This window comes from Siphateles boraxobius, unplaced genomic scaffold (assembly GCF_051911475.1).
Source record: "Siphateles boraxobius isolate OS27281-9 unplaced genomic scaffold, OSU_SipBor_1 19, whole genome shotgun sequence".
Taxonomy (NCBI): domain Eukaryota; kingdom Metazoa; phylum Chordata; class Actinopteri; order Cypriniformes; family Leuciscidae; genus Siphateles; species Siphateles boraxobius.
This window is the reverse complement of record NW_027508799.1, coordinates 31061073-31080305: the sequence shown is the minus strand read 5'-3', so window position 1 is coordinate 31080305 and position 19233 is coordinate 31061073. Positions and strand designations below refer to the sequence as shown.

Below are 19233 nucleotides of genomic sequence, written 5' to 3'. Positions count from 1 at the left end.
AATCCGATCGCGGCTCTCCCGGTTTTAGTGTTATTCCACAAGATTTATGGATAAACTGTTTGATTTATAATTATTAGGTTATTTACACATTTCACTTACCCTGCTGTGCACGAACATAGCTATTCCTAGATTTGTGTGTTTCCCATTTGAATGGTCAGCATATGAGGCGGCGGCTGCTGCGACTATTGAGAGTGAGGAGTTGTCGTCATTGTACAGAGCCCCTCCCCTCTCCGCCATGTTGGCAGGATTACCGCGGCAAAACAATGAAAACATGATTGTTTACGTGTGTTGTTAACTCGGTAGTAGAGGAGATTCTCGCAATTCCGCACTGTTTTACCATGCCTGGACGTCACTGCTGCGTTAAAAACTGCTCCAGTACCTCACACGATACATACGGAAAACATAGGAACAATGGAATACAGTTTTTTAGGTTACCGAAATGGACACAGCATCAGGGAAAGCAAGTCTCTGACCTGACGAGACGCTGGATTGCTTGGTTGGCTGATGCCTTTGATAAGATTGTCTGCTGTGCCTTAACGAACATGTGCAAAAGTGTTGTTTGAGTGCCTTGTTCATTACTTTTTTATTTCTTTGAAATAAATGCTTGAAACAACTTGATATGGCTTAACAATATTTATTGAGAACTGAATATATATTTTTTGGACAACATAAGTAATAATAATAATAGGCCTACTGTTATTAGTGTAAAAGAACAAATATCTTGATGCTACTTCTCCAAATACCGCTGTTTTGCGCTTGGTGTGAGCTTGTTCCTGTAAGGTCCCTTTTCTTTCGCCATATCTTTTTGCATTGCTTTACTTTCTTCCTTTTTTCCCCTCATATTCGTAGATCCGTCTCTGTCCCGCCAAAATAATAAATGCGTGAAAATAATAAATGCGCGAAAATTAAAGAGCTCTGGAATGTTTAGTAGCGCCTCTGTGAAGTTCTGAAGGCGTTGCCCCTGGCAACCGATAGCATCTCCTACCATCATGGCCGACAGGCTCAGACCCCGCCCAAATCGGCACGTGACTCCTCACTCTCAATAGGCTTTAGCTTCAATTTTTATGAAATTATTCTCTAATCGGTTGCATATTATGTCGTGGATATATCCCTCGAATGCCTACTGCAGTCCCTTTTGTCTTGCTCTCCCAGGTATTTCACATGTTCGCCAAAAATTACTAATTATCTCCTTGGGAATGTCTGACACCGGTGCACACACACTGTAATAGACGTGCTAGACGTGAAAGCTTGACAGGCGTAGTAACAGTAACTAAGGAGGGCGGGGCTTAGCGAAGGGTCAATTGCATTTGTGCAAACACTTGAGTTTTACAATTACAACTAAAGACAAACTAAAAATACTTTGAAGAAAGACAGACCAATCACAATCCAGTATGCAAATATTATGATGACAACACTGCTGTCTGTTACATCTTAAACGCTGAATATTGTAAAAATTTTTAAACTTTCATCTTAAATTTCTTACAAACTATAGCGTTTACATTTGGAAGCATGAGGGGCCATTCACACCGAACGCATATTTGCGGTTAAAAAAAGATCCAAGATCTAGAGATTTATTTCAACTTGAGCGCCACTCTTTTACAATGCCTGGTGAGCTGAAAAAGACGCGAGCGCAACAGTCAAACACATCCGTGATTTTAAAGTAAACATGTTTTATTGTTTTAAAAGCTTCATGTGGTAGCATCTATATTATTTGGTTTAATTCAAAATAAAAGTCACATATTTTTGAATATGACAGAATTAACCCAACTACATTAGGTTACACCAACAAGTCATTTTTTTTATAGTTGTATCAGAAATAAAAGTATTCACTTTTAACTATCATCTTAAATTTCTTTAAAAAGCATATTAAGTTTAAGCTTACTCGTTTAGTGTCAACATTAATATTATGTACAAATCATTTTAAGCATTTGGAGCTAAATTAACTGCTGTGGAGAGAACAAAAATTTCAAATATAATGTATTTGAAGACTGCCCTGCAGTCTGTATGAGTCAATGCATTGCAAACAGCGAGTATATTTGTCTTGTTTTCCAGTAAACATTTCTCAATTATAGCGTCAATCACTTTAATTTTGATACATTTGTCAGAATACAAGACAAATTGTTTCATGTCATCTTGCTTCTCAAGTAAATGTATCTTTTTAAGATGATAAGATATTTGTCCTGGAAAACAAGATAAAAATGCAGAGTAAGAGAAGCACTTTTTTCCGAGTGTGAAGGTGTTTGCGTGATGAGCTCACAGTCCATGTGTGTATCTGTGGCGTGGAGGGCTGTGTTGTGGTGGAATGGCATTGAGGTGAAGTCCTGCACGTCTCTCCGCCGTCTTCACGAGCTCTTGGAGCTCCTGGCGTTCCCGCTCTGCGCGGCGGGACACCTTCCGGGCTTTCCTCAGAGAATGCCTCAGTTTCCCCACTCGTTCTTTTAACTGTTTATTCTTCCTCTCCAGCTCAGCCACCCGCTCCTGGAGCTGTCCGACCCGCTCCTCCTCCTCGAACAACACCTTCTGCACGGAGGAACACAGCAGCTGAAAGAAAAAGAGAGAGAGAGGGTCACTCGGGTACGTTATAATCAGAGGTCTGTGCATGCATTGATAACCTGACCCTGTGGAATGAAGGTCAATATACAACATGACATCATTTCCAGCCTCCGTCAGCCTTAATATTTCCTGTTGAGCGCCGCCTTTCTTCTCTGGGCCCCTACAGATGCCAGCGTGTGTGTGATGGAGGCAGTTCAAAAGTGACATGCTGTCATGCCCACGGTAGACACAAGTCGAGGCATGCTGAGTGTGTGTGTGTGTGTGCATGTGGAGTGTGTGTGATTACTGTGTGTATTTGAGCAACGGGAGGACGCATGTTCTCCCTGAGCAGCGGAAAGGTCTAAATCCCTATTGTAAAGAGACAAACCTGAGTGTCAGATGATGTCAGAGGTCACCACATGAGCTAACTGCACAAAAAAAAAATATGTTGACTGTGAACACAAGTTACATGAAAGTGAATGGAAACTGTGAAGTTCATTAAAAAAAATTCAGTTAATAATGACTTAAAATGTCTGTTCAAGCAATGACTGCATTTGAAAAAAATTAAAATGATCAGTGTCACATGATCCTTCAGAAATAATTCTAATATGCTGATTTGCTGCTCAATAAACATTTATCATTACCAATGTTGAAAACTATGCCGTTTAATATTTTGTGGAAACTGTGATACTTTTTTTTTTACAGGATTCTTTTGTAACATTATGAATGTCTTCACTGTCACTTTTGATCAATTTAATGCATCCATGCTGAATAAAAGTATTAATTTACTTTATTAATGAATCCCCCCCCCCCCCCTCCCCTCCCTTCCCCTCAGAGACCCCAAACGTTTGAACGGTAGTGTATAAGTTTATATAATATGTTTGTGCACTTTGTAAAAGCTATCCTGGACAGAAGAGTGTTCAGAGAAAGAAGGAGTGATGAGAATAACTGTTGTTGTGTCCTACTGTCCAAACAAAACACCCACTGACTGCTGTAACAACAACAGCCCTCTCCAAACTCCACGAGACCCAGAGACTGAAAAGTGGACACCAACACACCTAAAACAACACACACGCTGAAATAAACAGCGCTGCTCATTAACAAGACCTTATGTTGCTTCTTTTGCTTGTGAAACTATGTAAACAGCTATCCAGCAATGCAATTTAATATAATATGATTTCTTCTTAACGTGGTTGATGTGTATTTACAACCACAAGAGCCAAATATAGCCTGCTTTGCTTTCAGACCCAAACTAGACCCAGATGTGGTGGTCAGTGAGTCGTCTATAACAATAGTGTGTTTTTAGAAATGAAAATAAGACAAGGATAGATAGATAGATAGATAGATGGATAGATAGATAGATAGATAGATAGATAGATAGATAGATAGATAGATAGATAGATAGATAGAGAGTATTAAATGATCTTGCTTCAATTTCCAACAAAATGAAAAGTGTTTTAAATGGGACACAAGACAAACATGAAATCACACAAGCACACACACACACACACACACACACACACACACACACACACACACACACACACACACACACACACACACACACACACACACACACACACACACACACACACACACACACACACACTGTAAACACTACATCAGCACAACTTGAGACCTCCGGTTAAACGATCTTTTAGTCAAAAGCTTCTCGTTACGAAAGCATGGATGAACAGCCCAAGCTCTTCAGAATCAATACCTGATATTTTGATTAAATACATTATACATTCAGACATTGTACTGCAGTGCCAATGTTTTTTTTGTTTTTTTTTTGCATTTGTCCGAACCAGATTAGAGTTTAATAAGTATAATGGGTGTTTAAGATGGATTGCACAGGAAGCAGGGGGTGACATACATAACACACACCGTTCTGGCTACAGTCACAAGAGCACAAAGTCCCTCAGGCAACCTCAATCCTTTTCCCACAGTAAAACTCCTGTTTTAAACAGCTCTTATTATCTCTCTGATAATCAGCCCCACCTGTTACTGCAGCACACACACACACACACACAAACACACACCATAATTATCTTTATCTTCTCTCCGCTGTGTCTATGCATCTGTCTGTCTCTGTGATTAGTGAAGTTTCACTGTATGTCTGCTATGATCTGTAATACTTGAATAAATGTAACATTTTTAAAAATGTTGAGGGTTCAGAAAAGATGCAGTTAATAAAAATGAAATAGTTTTGAACCCCCATATATTCCTTTATTGCACATAGACTGTCACATCTGTTTAGCACAGTGGACATCTGTTCGAGAAACCCTGCACCTCCTCAGGTCACTGCGTTCCACACACTGTCTGCATGACGCACTGTAATCTTCATCATCAGGAGACTCAGTGGATGTCCGTGCATGTACATATACAGTGCATGTACAAAGGCATATGTGCGAGTGATTTGAACATTTGAAAATAAAAGTCAATGACACTTTATTTTACAAAGTCCTTATTACACGTTACATGTAGTTACTGTAGTAATAACTATAAATTATGCATAATTACATGCAACTAAACCCTAAACCTCACCCTAACCCTATAGTAAGTACATGTAGTTAATTATTATTACTCAGTACTTAAATATATAATTACACTGTAACACAGACACCTGAAAATAAAGTGTAACCCAAAAGTCCCACTTCCATGGTCCAGGTCTTTCCACGTTCACGGCCAAGGAGCACATATACTTTTTCATTTGAATGTATATGTTTGTCTGGAAGGAAAGGGAGATTCCCACTGGTTTACTCTGTATCGGTTTCTCTGTTGGTATATTACAATCAATAAATCTGAAACTGTCCACCCTTGAGCTGATGACTGTTTTTGGTTAGATGAAGTGGATATTTATCTGTACATTCAGGAATCTCAATGTGTTTGTCTGAATATAAGCCCCTCTCTCTAGACAGCAGACCACCGTCCAAATATTGAGCGCCTCTGTGTTTGATGTGTTTGAATGTACAGCAGGCTAATCTCATCAAGGCAAACATAACTTCCACCACTTGATACTGTGTGTGTGTGTGTTACATCAGCTCAAGCCCTGCCATAACCTCTGAGGACCCCTGACATTCCTCCCATTCTTCATCAAACCGTCCTCATCAAAAACATGATTTATTTTCCTTTCAAAACCCACCGCCGTTTCCCCAAGAGGATGTTCACATCCATCTGACGTCTCCCTCACTCTTTCTTTTTATTTTCTATCTCAGCTTTATTTTCAGTGGCAGATGTGTGTGTTTAGGTGGGATAGGCTGTCCGAATGTGTGTGTGTGTGTGTGTGTGTGTGTGTGTGTGTGTGTGTGTAAGGTAGGTAGGGCAGCTCTAGCTGGGAGGTCTTTAATCCGGCCTCTATCGAGCCGAATTAACTCTAGAATTATCTCAGCCTCCTACCGTGATGAACAGTCACAGTCGTCAATATAAAGACCACCAAAGAAAGGGACTTGTGTGTGCTGTATGAACCCAGAACCTGAACATGTTATTTTCATATTATTCTCACTTCCTGTGACACGTTTTTGGCTACAGCCAATTAGATTCCTTGAGTCATTATTGCAGCAGTTGTTTTGTATATTAATTTGCCAAGTAAGAAGTGTTCTGTTTTTGTCATGCCATTTTGTTAATCCTGGAACAACATTCCTGTCCGAAATTTTTATCCTAACCCTATACCTAAACCTAACCCTACCCATAACTTATCCCTGAAATCAGAGGGAAATGATTGGTGAATGTAGAACTGATGTAGAAGCACCTAACCCTGTTTGTAAGCCTAAACTTGCCATAAACTCTAAACTTGTCCCTCAAATCTGATTGGCTGATTGGAATGTTGTTCCAGGATCAACAAAGATGCTGATCTACAAACATATAGTGCTTGGTGAAATCACGTGGTTCACTGTTAGTGCAGTACTGGAATGGAAATTGGCTGCTGTTTTACTGTTAAAGCCCAGGTAAAAATAATGCAGTTGTGCATGCAGACATTCTTGTTTTAAAAAAGGCCTTTTACAAGCTTCTTGAATTTACAACAGAGTCGTTTCAAAACAGAACGCACTCTGAACGTCTGCCTGTAACGACGCAAAGCTCACATACGCATGATGTTCACCTTTAGCAGATTCATGCCTTTCAATTCTCTTGACAAGATATGGTTTTCTGCAAGGCATTGTTAAATCTACATCGTTCAGGACGTGCTCATTTATCTCTGCAACTCTATTGCATATTGAACACATCTGTGTGTGTGTGTGTGTGTGTGTGTGTGTGTGTGTGTGTGTGTGTGTGTGTGTGTGTGTGTGTCTGTGTTTATTAGTGTCGTACCCTGCTGTCTTCCTGGCTCTCCCAATCACTATTAAAGTTGTGCACCGTCTGTCCAGCAGAGCAGTTTGAGAACTGGAAGAGGCTGGAAAACAGTCGTCTGTTATCCAGCGTATCAGGGAATATGGCGTCCTGGAAGTTAACTCCATGAGGGAGGATGTTGTAGTTTTCATCCATTCTGTATAAAATACACACAAATGTTTGTTTGTTTGCATATACTGTACTGGTGAGGATGACTTATTGGCTTGTTTGCCTTTAAAAATATTTTAAATAAATTTTAATATCACAAAATGTATACAAATAATAAAACGAACTAAATAACATGCAATGTTTGCGTCTTCATTTTGTTTTTAAGATAAAATAGGCACCCCAATCTAATTTTATAAACTTAAATATCATAAATAAAAGGTCATTTTAACAGTTCGTTTCAATAAAAGAACTTGCAGTTCAGTATGTGAGTAGAATGATTCAATAACCGCCCCTTAAAGGGATAGTCCATCCCAAAGATGACTATTCTGTTATTAATTACTCACCCTCATGTCGCATAGGCTTTCGTTTATGTTCGGAACACAAATCTTTTTGATGAAATCTGAGAGCTCTCTCTCTCATTGACAGCAGCAAGGCAACTAACACTTTGACGCTTTGAAAAAATTCATAAAGAATGTAAAACTATATGATTTAAATAGTTTAGTCACAATTTTCCTTAAAGACACGAATTTAGGCTTTTATCCGCGTTGTTTGTGAGTCCATTACATGTCAATTACGCGTCGAACTTTAATGCGCAAACTACCCGTAGTTAACGCGTTGTTTACGTGTTAAAAGTCACGTGTTTTTGAGCTTCCCGGCGTTCCATTGAGACGGTACACCATGAAAATTATTCTTTCCCCCAACTTAAATTCAGAATAAAAACTGGTTCTTTGTTTCCAAACAGAAGTGAACCCACCTAAGGAAGAATATGTAGGAGTTGTTTTCCATCACCGTGTGTGACTGACAGCTGAAGTACCCGAGACCCGTGAGGTTGAGGCGCGAGCCCGCGGGCACCTCAAGCATGCTGCCCCACGCCTGGTCGCATAGCAACTCCACCTCCGCCGCGTACAGCAGCGCGTCCTCCGCGCGCTCGTGCTTCTGGTACGGCAGGTAGTTGTACAGACTGGACGCGTACGGCTCCTCGTGGATGGCCAACACCTTGGCGTACACGATGATCTCGGCGAGTTCAGCCCGACAACCCTCGCTCAGGGGTCGCCACTCGCTGGGTAGCTGGCAAGCAAACGCGAACCCGAAACCCAGCGTCAGCAGAAGCGCAAGGTGCATGCTTCCCGTGCCAGTAAATATTCCCACGCGCAAAAATGGCTCGTTCACGGGTTCAGTGGATAGGCAATGCAGTGAAGGCACCCATGCAATGGCCCGGGGTCAGTTCACATAGTCTCGACTTGTTCAGACTGCTGAAGGTTCACAAGAGTTCCCACGTCCTGCTCCTCCTCGATCCATCATCACCCCTAAAGTTCGTCTCAGGCCAATCGGACGCGCTGAAGTTTAACCAGCCAATAGACGCGCTGCATCCTGCGTCCATCAGCCTCACTCACTGCTACATTCCTGGACAGAGGATTTGGACTCATTTTTTTGTCTTTATAAATTACACAGACAGACAGATCACTGCCCATGATAATTCACTTTAATCACCAAAACTGCTCTGAAGAAAAATGTATTGGGCCATTGACTTTTCAGTCATGAAAAGGTTTATTGTATTATTACATAACATGAGATTGCCTCTATTGTGTTGCCCTTTTAAAATTAGTTGAAACCTATCCCTTATACCATTTCTATGATGATAATAAACTTGATTTTCTATAGCGCTCTTTAAAATTTACACCTCAAAGCGCTTTACAAAATAAAGTTTCAAATAAAGTAATACCCTTAAAAGTAGCTTTTATTTGTTGCATGTAAATATCACATATATATATATATATATATATATATATATATATATATATATATATATATATATATATATATATATATATATGTGTGTGTGTGTGTGTGTGTGTGTGTATATATATATATATATAATCACGTGATGTTATTTTTCACTTATTTTGTTTTCCAGGTGACCAGAGTTTGCAACAAAAAAGGAGCAATTATTCATATAAATAATGTTTAAATACCAGTTTATATCATGCTGATGATATCAGTGTTACAGAACTATTATTTTGAAAGATTAAAAGTACAAAAGGTAAACTTTAATTCAATGTTTGGCTGTATATTTTTCTGGGCAATAACATGGAGATGTCAGCTCCAGTCTCCCCCTAATTATTAGGTTAACAGACAATTTTACTTAAGCCAAATTCACACTGGAAAGGTGGCACAGAAGCACTTCTGAAGTGGCAATTGTGTCTTCACACAGACTGCTGCTCAGAGGTGGCATAAATGCATTTACACAATTTTAACTGGATATTGTTATAGGGGCAGAGGTGGGTCAGAGCAGGCATAATTTAGTCTGGTTTTTATGCTGCTTTGCGTCTTCTTTTACAGAATTTTTAGCAGGAACAGAGCAGTCTTAACTCAGATGGCGCGCCTTTAAACGCATCTCTGTCTCAGTGGCTCCATCTAGTGCATCAACAAAGTCCTTACATTACAGGGAACTCAACTTTTAATTATAATAATTATGATAATGTAGGCCGCCAATTATCACCGCTGTTGTTATTGCTATTTAAGCGTTTTATGCCAAACCCATAAATATCATGCAGTATATGGAAAGAAAGAGCAACTTTGTATTCCCCTACGACATTTCTTGTCATCGTGTAAATAGGAAAGTATGACCCTTATACTAGTATGAAAATACGGGTGTCGAAAAGCCCCTCCGTTTGCCCCAGTTCGGAGTGCGTCACTGCGTCATGTGGGATGACCGTCCTCAACAGGGAAGGGCAGGCGCAGGGAAACCCCGAAACGCGTCCTGACATCACCGTCAGCTGGTTGTGCTGTGAATTCAGAGCAGAGTCTTATGACAGTGGATAGACACTGACCTGTATAACGCTTACTGTATAGACCAGTCCTGCTGGATCACAAATCCGCGCGCTCATCGCCCTTCACTGACGTCTACAACAGGAAACGAGCATACTCAAAACAAGTTGCTGCACACAAGAAGAGAACGCTTTGTGAGTAGCGCATTGCTCTTATATATATCAAGTTATTAAACGCGTGGCATTTAAAAAAGTTGTGTTAATATGTTGCGCTCTAAGGAAACACATTAGAATGATTAACGAGTGTTAGTTAATTTCTACTGCAAATGTCTTCGTTAACTTTCGCTTTCTCGTGACACCAAAATTGGATGTCTTGTGAAACGTCTCGGGTGAGAACAGTCTGTCCAAACCAATGAGGAAACCAACGTAAAACAGTGTTTACCACTCATACATCATGTGTGTTTTTCACAAGTTAATGTTAAAGGACTAGGCTAGTTCTCCCAGAAATGATTGTCATCATCCTCTACTCACACGCTTGTCATTTAAATCTCGTATAAAGTCGCTTGATGCCATTGCTTTGTGCAGGGTACAGTACGAAATAGAAACCATTACTCACCGACAATCCTCCAAACCAGTGAAACGTAATGTCAACTCGAGAACCTATTCAGTTCGATTCGTCATAGTTTAGTTCAGGATTGTGTGATTCGGATTAACTGATAAGATTCGAATTTCCATTTGTATTTTGAGCATACACATAACTTATGTGTGTTTATATAAACGCTCTTTTAATTATACTTGTTTTAAAATAGAAAATATTGTTTAGTGCATATAAAATGTATTACACGTTTTACTCATTACATGTTATTTATATTTTCTTTTTATAGTTATGGTAAAGCATATATTTGCCTAGAATTTTGGTCTGTTCAGCCTAAGTTTCACTTTACGTTCTGTGCTGATGATTGCATATGTGAGTGTAAGCCTTCTTAAACTGAGTCATGCTGTGGTATTTCATAACACAGCAGACTGTAGCTCAACAGACACCGAAAACATGGCATCTGGTTCATCGATGATGAACGGGGACATCAGTCATCCTCGCGGGTCCGGCCCGGGGAATGTGGGCAGTTTAGAGGAGACCCTCCAGCAAATGAACACCCTGATCAAAGAGAACAGAGAACTGAAGGGTGAGATATTAACACCAACAGTACACATGTTGAATGTCTTCCTTATCTGACCCAATTATTTCTTGTCTTGGAGTCTCACTAATGAGTTGAATCAGGTTTGTTTGATTAGGAAGAGTTTGAAAATGTGTACTGTTGATGTGCCTCCAGGAACAGGGTAGGGTAACACTGATTTAAACAGCAGTGTCTCAGTCGTTTTACTTTCAGTCATAATCTCAATACATAAACACGCTCCATCATGCACAACAATCCAACATCATTATGTGTATCAACAGAGGCCCTGAAACAGACCAACTTGTCCATGAAGGAGAGATTTGAGGGTCTGTCGGCATGGAAGGAGATGCAAAAGGAGGAGAGAGACTTCCTGGAGAAACGATTAGAAGAGGCCAAAACCAAACTGAACAATATGGATTCAGAGAATGAGATGTTGAAGAAACGAGTGGAAGAGCTGGAAAAAAGTGGAGCCGAGGTGAGCAAAGCTAGAATCACACAACCCAGAAGTATATAATCAATTATAAAGACTAAAGTTAAATATCTGCCGTAGTGTTTACACACTGAACTGGAGGCACTGAGGGGTCAGATTGGTCGACTTCAGGCTGAGAAGAATGATCTGGTAGCATTGAACTCTGAACTCCAGCTCAAAACGGGACAAGGTTCACCTAGCGACTCATTCATTGAGATTAGAATAGCTGTAAGTATAAACATACACACACAAACACAATAAAGGGAAAATATGTTGCTCAATTTGTCACTCTTTGTACTTTCTTGCACAGGACGATGATTTAAAAGTGACCAGAGATTTGCCCAGTACACAAAAGGACCTATCTGCATTCTGCATGTAAGCACTGCGATTAAAAGGCTTACTGTGGTTTCCATTTAAATGCTACTGATTCACCAAATTGTTTATTTTCTTATTTAGATAGTTTGTTTGCTAGAAAGACAGTTACCTCTGACAACGCCTCTTTTTGGGACATTCAATTAAACTGGAAATTTGTTTAATAAATAAAACAAATACTTAAGGGTGTGTTCACACTTGTAGTTTGGTTCATTTGGCACTCCGGACCCCAAAAAAAAAACTTTTAGTCCTGGTCTGCTTTGCGTTCACATTAGCATTTTAACATTGAACCTAAAGATACCGAACCTACAGGCATAGGGATATGTTCACAACCCGATTGGTTGGCTTTTATTATGTATATTTTGTGACAGAACTTACTGTCTGCTGGCCTAAATGCGCTCGTTGTATGTGCGTAGCCTACATATGGTATACTGACCAGCTGAGAACTCGTGAAGAGCTTATAAAATGTGTAAAGGGGTCAAAACAATGGCAGGAATCGCTCTATCACACACACAAACAAAGATCGGCTGTGAGGAGACGCGGGTTCTGACACCTGTACTGAACTGAGATGTGCAACATTGTGACTATGACTAGAAAAATCTGTCCTTTTTAGGGTCGCATCTTGTGACATATATCCCATTTTAGGTTCGTTTGCATATCTTTGGTCCGTGTAGTGATCATATTTCAGTTGAACCGCACCAGAGTTCGTTTGGAAGCTGACCGAGACCCATATTTTCAGGAGTCTCGGTCCACTTGTTTAATGTGCACCAGGGTTCGGATGGCAGCATTTACACTTATTCAAATGAACCGCACTAACAGGGGAATCACACAAGGGTTCGTTTTAATCCAACCAAACATGCCAGGTGTGAACACACACCCTAAGGCTCATGGTTAGTCTGGAGTAATTACTTAAACACAATAGAAGCCTATAGTAGGTCCTCATTTTGATAACCAGGCACACATATGTGCGTACACAGGCCAAAGGGCGAGTCGGAGGAGCAGACAGTCAGGCAGCTGCTTCACTCCCTCAGAGCAGAGATGGATGAGAAGGAGAGACTGCAGATTAAGCTTCAGGAGGAACGTGCGAGGTCAGCCATCTTTTCACACACCCTCTCAGAAACACAACTTAAGGCATTTCAGCTTCTTTTATTGTATGCGCATATGTGTGTGTTTGCAGAATTGCAGAGTTGGAGAACAGACTGGAACACACTGACAGCAGCGCACAGACGTCTCTCCCCAGTACAACTGAAATCAGTGTATGAGAATCAGGCTTTTATAGCAATCCATTTTGTAGCATTTTTGAAGTAGTTATTCGATCAAAACATCAATGTGGTTGTGGTCTTTGAGGACAGTCTTGTCTGTGAATGTGAAACTAAAAGAACATTGTTTAGAGTGTGGCAACAACTTTGAGTTTACATTTAATTTGAAGAAAGCAACCGATTTTGTGTATGTTTGTTTCTGTCAGTCAAGCGCTGGGGTGAAGAATCTGGAGGAGCAGTTGTTGAAGCTCTGTAATGAACTGAAACAAGCTCAGATCAAACTAGACGATGCTGAGAACATGAAAAGAAATCTGCAGGACAGGTCAGAAAGCCAGTCAACAACAGCCTTATATGCATTTGTTTTCAAATTAAAACAAAAAAATATATTTTTTTAAATTAAACCCTACCTGTTAAAAGTTTGGAGAAATGTTTTTCAAAGAAGTCTCTAATGCTCACCTAGGCTGCAGTTTTTTAATCAAAAATACAGTAAAAACAGTAATGGTCTAAAATAATATTATTTAAAATAATTGTTTTCTATTTTAATTTTAAAAATGTAATTTATTCCTGTGATGCAAAGCTGTATTTTCAGCATCATTACTCCAGTCTTCAGTGTCACTTGATTTTGCTCAAGAAACATTTAATATTATTACTTTTAAAGTTGAAAACAGTGGTTGTCTTTTTTTTCCTTGTAACCTGAAGCTTTCCAAGATCTATAGCTCTCCAATCTCCTGCTCTGTCTGCAGGTGTAGAGATTTGGAGCAGGATCTGGGCACCTTAAGGGCTCAGCTGGGAGAGAAACAGAAGACTCAGGCTGAGAACGACTGTCTGAAGGTTCAGATGGAAAGTCTCCAGGCTGCTATTAAACTGGAACAGAAGAAAACTCAGGATGAGAAGTAAGCGCAGCTTGTTACCTCCAACTGATGCCTACAGAAATGCACAGGCGATTGCTAGATCTAAATGTTTTCATAATAATCACGTCTCATTTTATCTTTCTTTGCCAGAAACAACTTAAACCAGCTGAAAGATGCCTACACTAAGCTGTTTGAAGACTACAACGAGCTCCAAGAGGAAAAGAAGAAGAAAGAGGTACAAAAGGAATCATCATTTTGGATTAAGTAGTAAACTCACTCTTTAAGGAAGACTTTTGCATGGAGTTGCACCAGCTCCCATTTACTTTAGAAAAATGTAAATCTTCAGTCTCACATCTATTTTTGCATTTGGCTAGATGCTATTATTTAGGTTTAACTGTTAATTACAAATATTCTCGTTTTTGGTAGGAAGCAACTTTGCTTGCAGCAAAATATAAGGCCGTTCATTTTGTATTCTGAGGGTTTTGATGATTCATGTTTCTTAACTCATTGCGCATGTGTGTGTGATCAGGGTAGTGTATCACAGGAAGAGTACGATGACCTCCAAACCAGGTTTGCTACGGCTGAAAAGGCGCTGGCAGACAAACAGCTGAAGATTGATGAGATGAAGATGGAAATCTTCCAGAAGGAAAAGGAGCTAGATACTATCTCTGTTTTCCAGGCTCAGGTACAAGCGATTGTAATATCATGTCACGTCCTCTCACTTTTTTTAAGCTCTTCGCGATCTGTATAATTTATTAAGTGTTTTTTTGTGAACACATTACAGGCAGAGATATATTCCTCAGACTTCTACGCAGAACGAGCTGCTCGGGAGAAGATTCACGAGGAGAAAGAGCGTTTGGCCACTCAGCTGGAGTATGTGAAGAAACAGAACAGCCAACTTCAGGAGGAGATGGAATCACTTGGCAGGTACGTCACAAACTTAACTTACCCACTCACATGTGACCTCTGTGCCAACTTAACAGAATTGTTTTCATGCTTCAGGCATTCCATGAGCGAGATGCAAAGGAGACATGTGTCGCGTGGGGCAAATCCACAAGGCCCCACATCTCCACGCAACCTGCAAGGAGGTAGTAGACCCTTACCTTAAAGGTGGGGTATGTGATTTGGAAAACGACCGGCAGATTTTGAAAATAAACAATTCAAATGGTCCTACCTTCTTTCCTCCAACGCTGACTCCACCCATACGAAGAACATGGACGCGCAATCATGCACGAGCGAAAACTCAGATGCGGGAGAGATTGTAATGACGATTTACTACTAATCATGGAATCGGCTTTACTGACGAGATGCACATGCGTCACGAGCTTTGAGTATGCGCACAAAGGGGGTCACACCCGCTGGGGGGAGGGGGGTATGGTTATAACTTACTGTCCAATGATTCTAGGTGGTCTTGGAAATGATTGGCTGGAGTTTTTCGAGTCCTGCCCGTTCCACAGATGATTAAATTGCTTAATTTACATTTCAGTGCTTCTAACTCAGTGGCTGTGAGTGGGTTAGGAATAGGATTTCAAGTTATTTTGAAAAAACGGACAAGAAAGAGAATCACATACCCCGCCTTTAAAGAGCCCATATTGTACACTTTCATGCTACTGTAACAGCGAGAGGACAATTTACATAGACCTCTTTCTTTCCCAGGTGATTGGCAGCAGCAGAATATTCCAGACCATGCTTGTCCCAAATGTGGGGAAGTCCTACCTGACCTGGACTCCCTGCAGATCCACATCATGGATTGTATCATCTGAGCCTGTTGCCTCAACCATACCAGATCCCCCCTATATGTGAATGAGTGGTGTGATAGCTTTAGCTTCAACATGCTGAAACATAATGCTTCAATAACACAGGTCTATAAACCCTGCATCCTAAATATACTGTACATTATCAGTGTGGATGTTTTCAGATCAATAGAAGATACTGGTTGAGGGTGAGAATGAGCATTTAATCTGAATGGTTGGATATGGTCTAAATATGCCCTGTATAACAGAAACATTCATTTAAGATGCTTTGACAATTTATCATTCAACTATTAAGGAAAGTATATTACTGTATGTTGCAGGTGGGTAATTATTGTGGCATACAGGCTATTACACAAAAATCTGTTGTGGGCAAATTGCATTATTAATCCCAAAAATATTTTTGTTTAGATTAACTTTGAATGTCCCTGAGAGAATCATTTATTTAAAAGTCTCATGTTGGTTAATGGTTAGTGGTATTTTCATTATACTTTCAATGCCCAACATTATACAGACAGATATCAACAGATAATGTTTTCTCTTCATTTTATTTGTTGCATCTGTTCAAATGTTAAAGCACTTTATCATGGTAAATTAGTAAGATTTGGGGTTATTTTGAATATAACTGTCTGTCTGTTAGTTAATACCTACCTAATAAATAATAATAAAAAATCTAATAGTTTTCTGAAGTTCATAAAGATATATATTTTCTTCGTCACATGTCTAACGTTAGATGTTATTTTTTGTAAGTAACGTTAACGTTAGCCCTGCGCGATGCATAAATTAATCTCAGCATTGGAATTGCATAGGCTATTAAAGGACTAGTTCATCCAAAAGTGACAAGTTTGCAGTCATTTTGTCACCTTCATGTGCAAATCCTTTAGGTTACTTTCCGTGGAGGACATTTTGAAGTATGTAGCAGCTAATGGTCACTCTTCTTGTCGATGTAAGTTAATGAAAGTGAATGAGTAACGTTAGCCTACTGGGAACTGCCTTTCACGCCTAAATAAAATCATAAAGGTGATCTGATACGACTTGTCCGTTATATTAATATCGTTATTTATTCATATGATAGCTTTATGTGACAGACAAACTGCAATTTAAGTCGTTATATTATAGTATAGGGGGGGTTGGGACAATACAAATTTGACAGCATTACTATATATTAGGCTACTATACAGTATGGCTTCAGAATAGGCTAGGCTACTTTAAATATAGCAGCCTAATACTGTCAAATTTTTGTGGTGTGTTTTTTTGGAGCAAACATTCACTCTCATTCACGATTAGTACATTTTTAAGTAATTTCCCAAATTACTTAAAAATTTACTATTCGTGAATCGTGACCCTAAAAGAGAGGGTTTTTCTCTCTCTTTAGGAGCATTCAACAGATGGGCCAGAGTATAAAATGTGTGATTTGCACTAATGGGGAGATTTTTCACTTGCTGCAAGTGAGAAATAAATCTGTGAGCAGGAAGAGAAGCAAGGTTGATATGACACAAACGCTTGAGAATGAGAGGTGATTCTGAATCAACTTATCCCTACTGAAGTCTCAAGTAGCCTATTAGTTACCTCTGCTTCTCAATTCACACTGAAACTAGTTTTATTTGATATATGTCTTTATTAATATTGTATTGTGAATGTTAGGGGGGGTTTTTGATTATAGATTAAAAGCATTTTAGTAAAAAATAAATGAATATAGCCTATTCAATCAGTCAATGCAGAACACACACTGACACATGAGCAAGAAAAACAGTCACATATTATAGTTATCAGTCTCAAAGTAGCTTTACAAACTGCTGATTTAGAACAGGTTTATTTCACTTCAAACCTCAAAAACAGGGTTTCATAATCCCAACGACAAGTAGCGCTGAAAGACCCATATTTCACCTGTGTGGCACACGTGTGCAAGTGATCATCATAATTCAGGTCTTTGTCCAACACCTCCAACTTCAGGTTTTCACCATATTTGCAGTTTGGGAAGTTGAACTGTGCAGACCATGTAGGATTGGTGTTATCCTTGATAAATTCTGTCTACCCCCCAAAAGCAGAGCCACACCAGACCTTGAGGTATGGATCGGGTGGGTTTCCAAGTGGATCACCGGTGAGGCCTCTGGAATATAAGCCAAACACCCTAACAGCAGCACTGGCAAAGTCCAGCTGAGACGCCAGCATCAGCACAGCCAGAGACACCAGCCGAAGATCATAAAAGACTGCCATCTGTCAGAAAGAACAGATGCTCAATTATAGAGGTTTAATACACACAAATATCGAAATGCGGAAATAATGTCTAAATGTAGTGGTAAATATGCCTTACCTTGCTTTTATCAGATGTCGAGTGTTTGTTTTCTGATCCTAGCCCCCTTTATAATGCAATGACCAGGGACGTAATTTTCAAAAATTTCACACCACTTTTGGTCGATAATGTCCCCACCACTTTTGAAACATCTCGTGGATGGATGTAGGGTACCAATACAAATAAATAAAATATCTCCAGTTAAATTGCAGTGCATGCATTTCGTTCGTCTGTTAAATAAGAGGTGATCTAGCATGCTGACATGTGTTTTTGAAATCAAGTGATCAAAGTGTTCGTTGACTCTGTGATCAGTGGTGCAGATAGTGTTCTCTTGTGACTCGCGCACACCGCAGTCTTCACATGGACGCGCGCTTTAAACTGTTTCGGAGACTCTCTATTCGTTCTGATGAAATCACAAAATAAAATGCACTCAAATGTGTCACTGCTAAATATACAACCACTGATAAATATAATCGGTTTTAGCAAGAAAAAAAAAAAACTATACGAGTGCGGATTAGAATCCAGAACCTCTGACACGCTTGGCAAAAGTTCTGCCACTGGACCAATAAAGTATAAGGGCTTGGAGCCAGAGGGGCGTAAGTGGCTTTTGACAAACTTTACCTGAGAGTCAAAACAAAACTTTGACCAGACATCAATCACCTGTATTATTAACCTTAAACCACAAACATTACAACCACATGCATACTTACATGAATGAGTATTTAAGTAAAAATCGTATGGTTTAATAACACAATGAACATGTTCTAAAAGATTTTAAAATCAAAAAAATATGGCAAAAACATCAGATACGCCTTTTTTGGCACCAAATATTTCCAAGTCTTCTATGGACATATTGGGCGTATCTGCTGAACAATGCAGAACATAATTGGTCAAAAGGGGAATAGATTGAATAATTAACACTTGAATAACACTTGAACAAGTAATTAATGTTCCTTTAACTCATGCATTTTTTTTTTTTTATCATTTCATATTTCCATTCTGGGCATCTGCTGAACAGTACAGACTGTAATAAAAGTCACTGAACTTGCTAAACACACTTCTGATTGGCAATTCATGAGTTGTTCAATTTATTTCATTACATTCATTCATTTTTTTTTCAAATGCTCAATACAATTGACAGTTCTCTTGTGTTCTTTTTACTCATTTCACTTTTCTTTTTTGTTCAACCATTTCAATTACATATTCATTGACCACATCCAAAGAATCATGTCGCAATCTTATTTGCTTTTCTGTTCACTAGTTTGTTTAGTT

General features: G+C 39.4%; 2 protein-coding genes across 2 annotated transcripts; one reads left to right on the top strand and one right to left on the bottom strand.

Annotated features, from left to right (window-relative positions):
- Positions 1 to 1653: 1653 nt before the first annotated feature.
- On the bottom strand, positions 1654 to 8430 carry ccdc3a (coiled-coil domain containing 3a). The gene is made up of 3 exons (XM_077234961.1): positions 7781 to 8430; positions 6841 to 7015; positions 1654 to 2541 (listed from the first exon to the last, which is right to left on the bottom strand). The coding sequence occupies exons 1-3, from the start codon at positions 8146 to 8148 to the stop codon at positions 2254 to 2256; spliced, it is 831 nt and encodes a 276-aa protein (XP_077091076.1). The 5' UTR covers positions 8149 to 8430; the 3' UTR covers positions 1654 to 2253.
- A 1275-nt stretch (positions 8431 to 9705) lies between these two features.
- Positions 9706 to 16697, top strand: LOC143742221 (optineurin). The gene is made up of 14 exons (XM_077234957.1): positions 9706 to 9989; positions 10814 to 10975; positions 11248 to 11441; positions 11517 to 11663; positions 11746 to 11810; positions 12785 to 12895; positions 12985 to 13063; positions 13273 to 13388; positions 13810 to 13959; positions 14068 to 14152; positions 14447 to 14602; positions 14702 to 14844; positions 14920 to 15005; positions 15574 to 16697. Exons 2-14 carry the CDS (start codon positions 10843 to 10845, stop codon positions 15678 to 15680), a joined length of 1572 nt encoding a protein of 523 aa, XP_077091072.1. The 5' UTR covers positions 9706 to 9989; positions 10814 to 10842; the 3' UTR covers positions 15681 to 16697.
- Positions 16698 to 19233: the final 2536 nt, after the last annotated feature.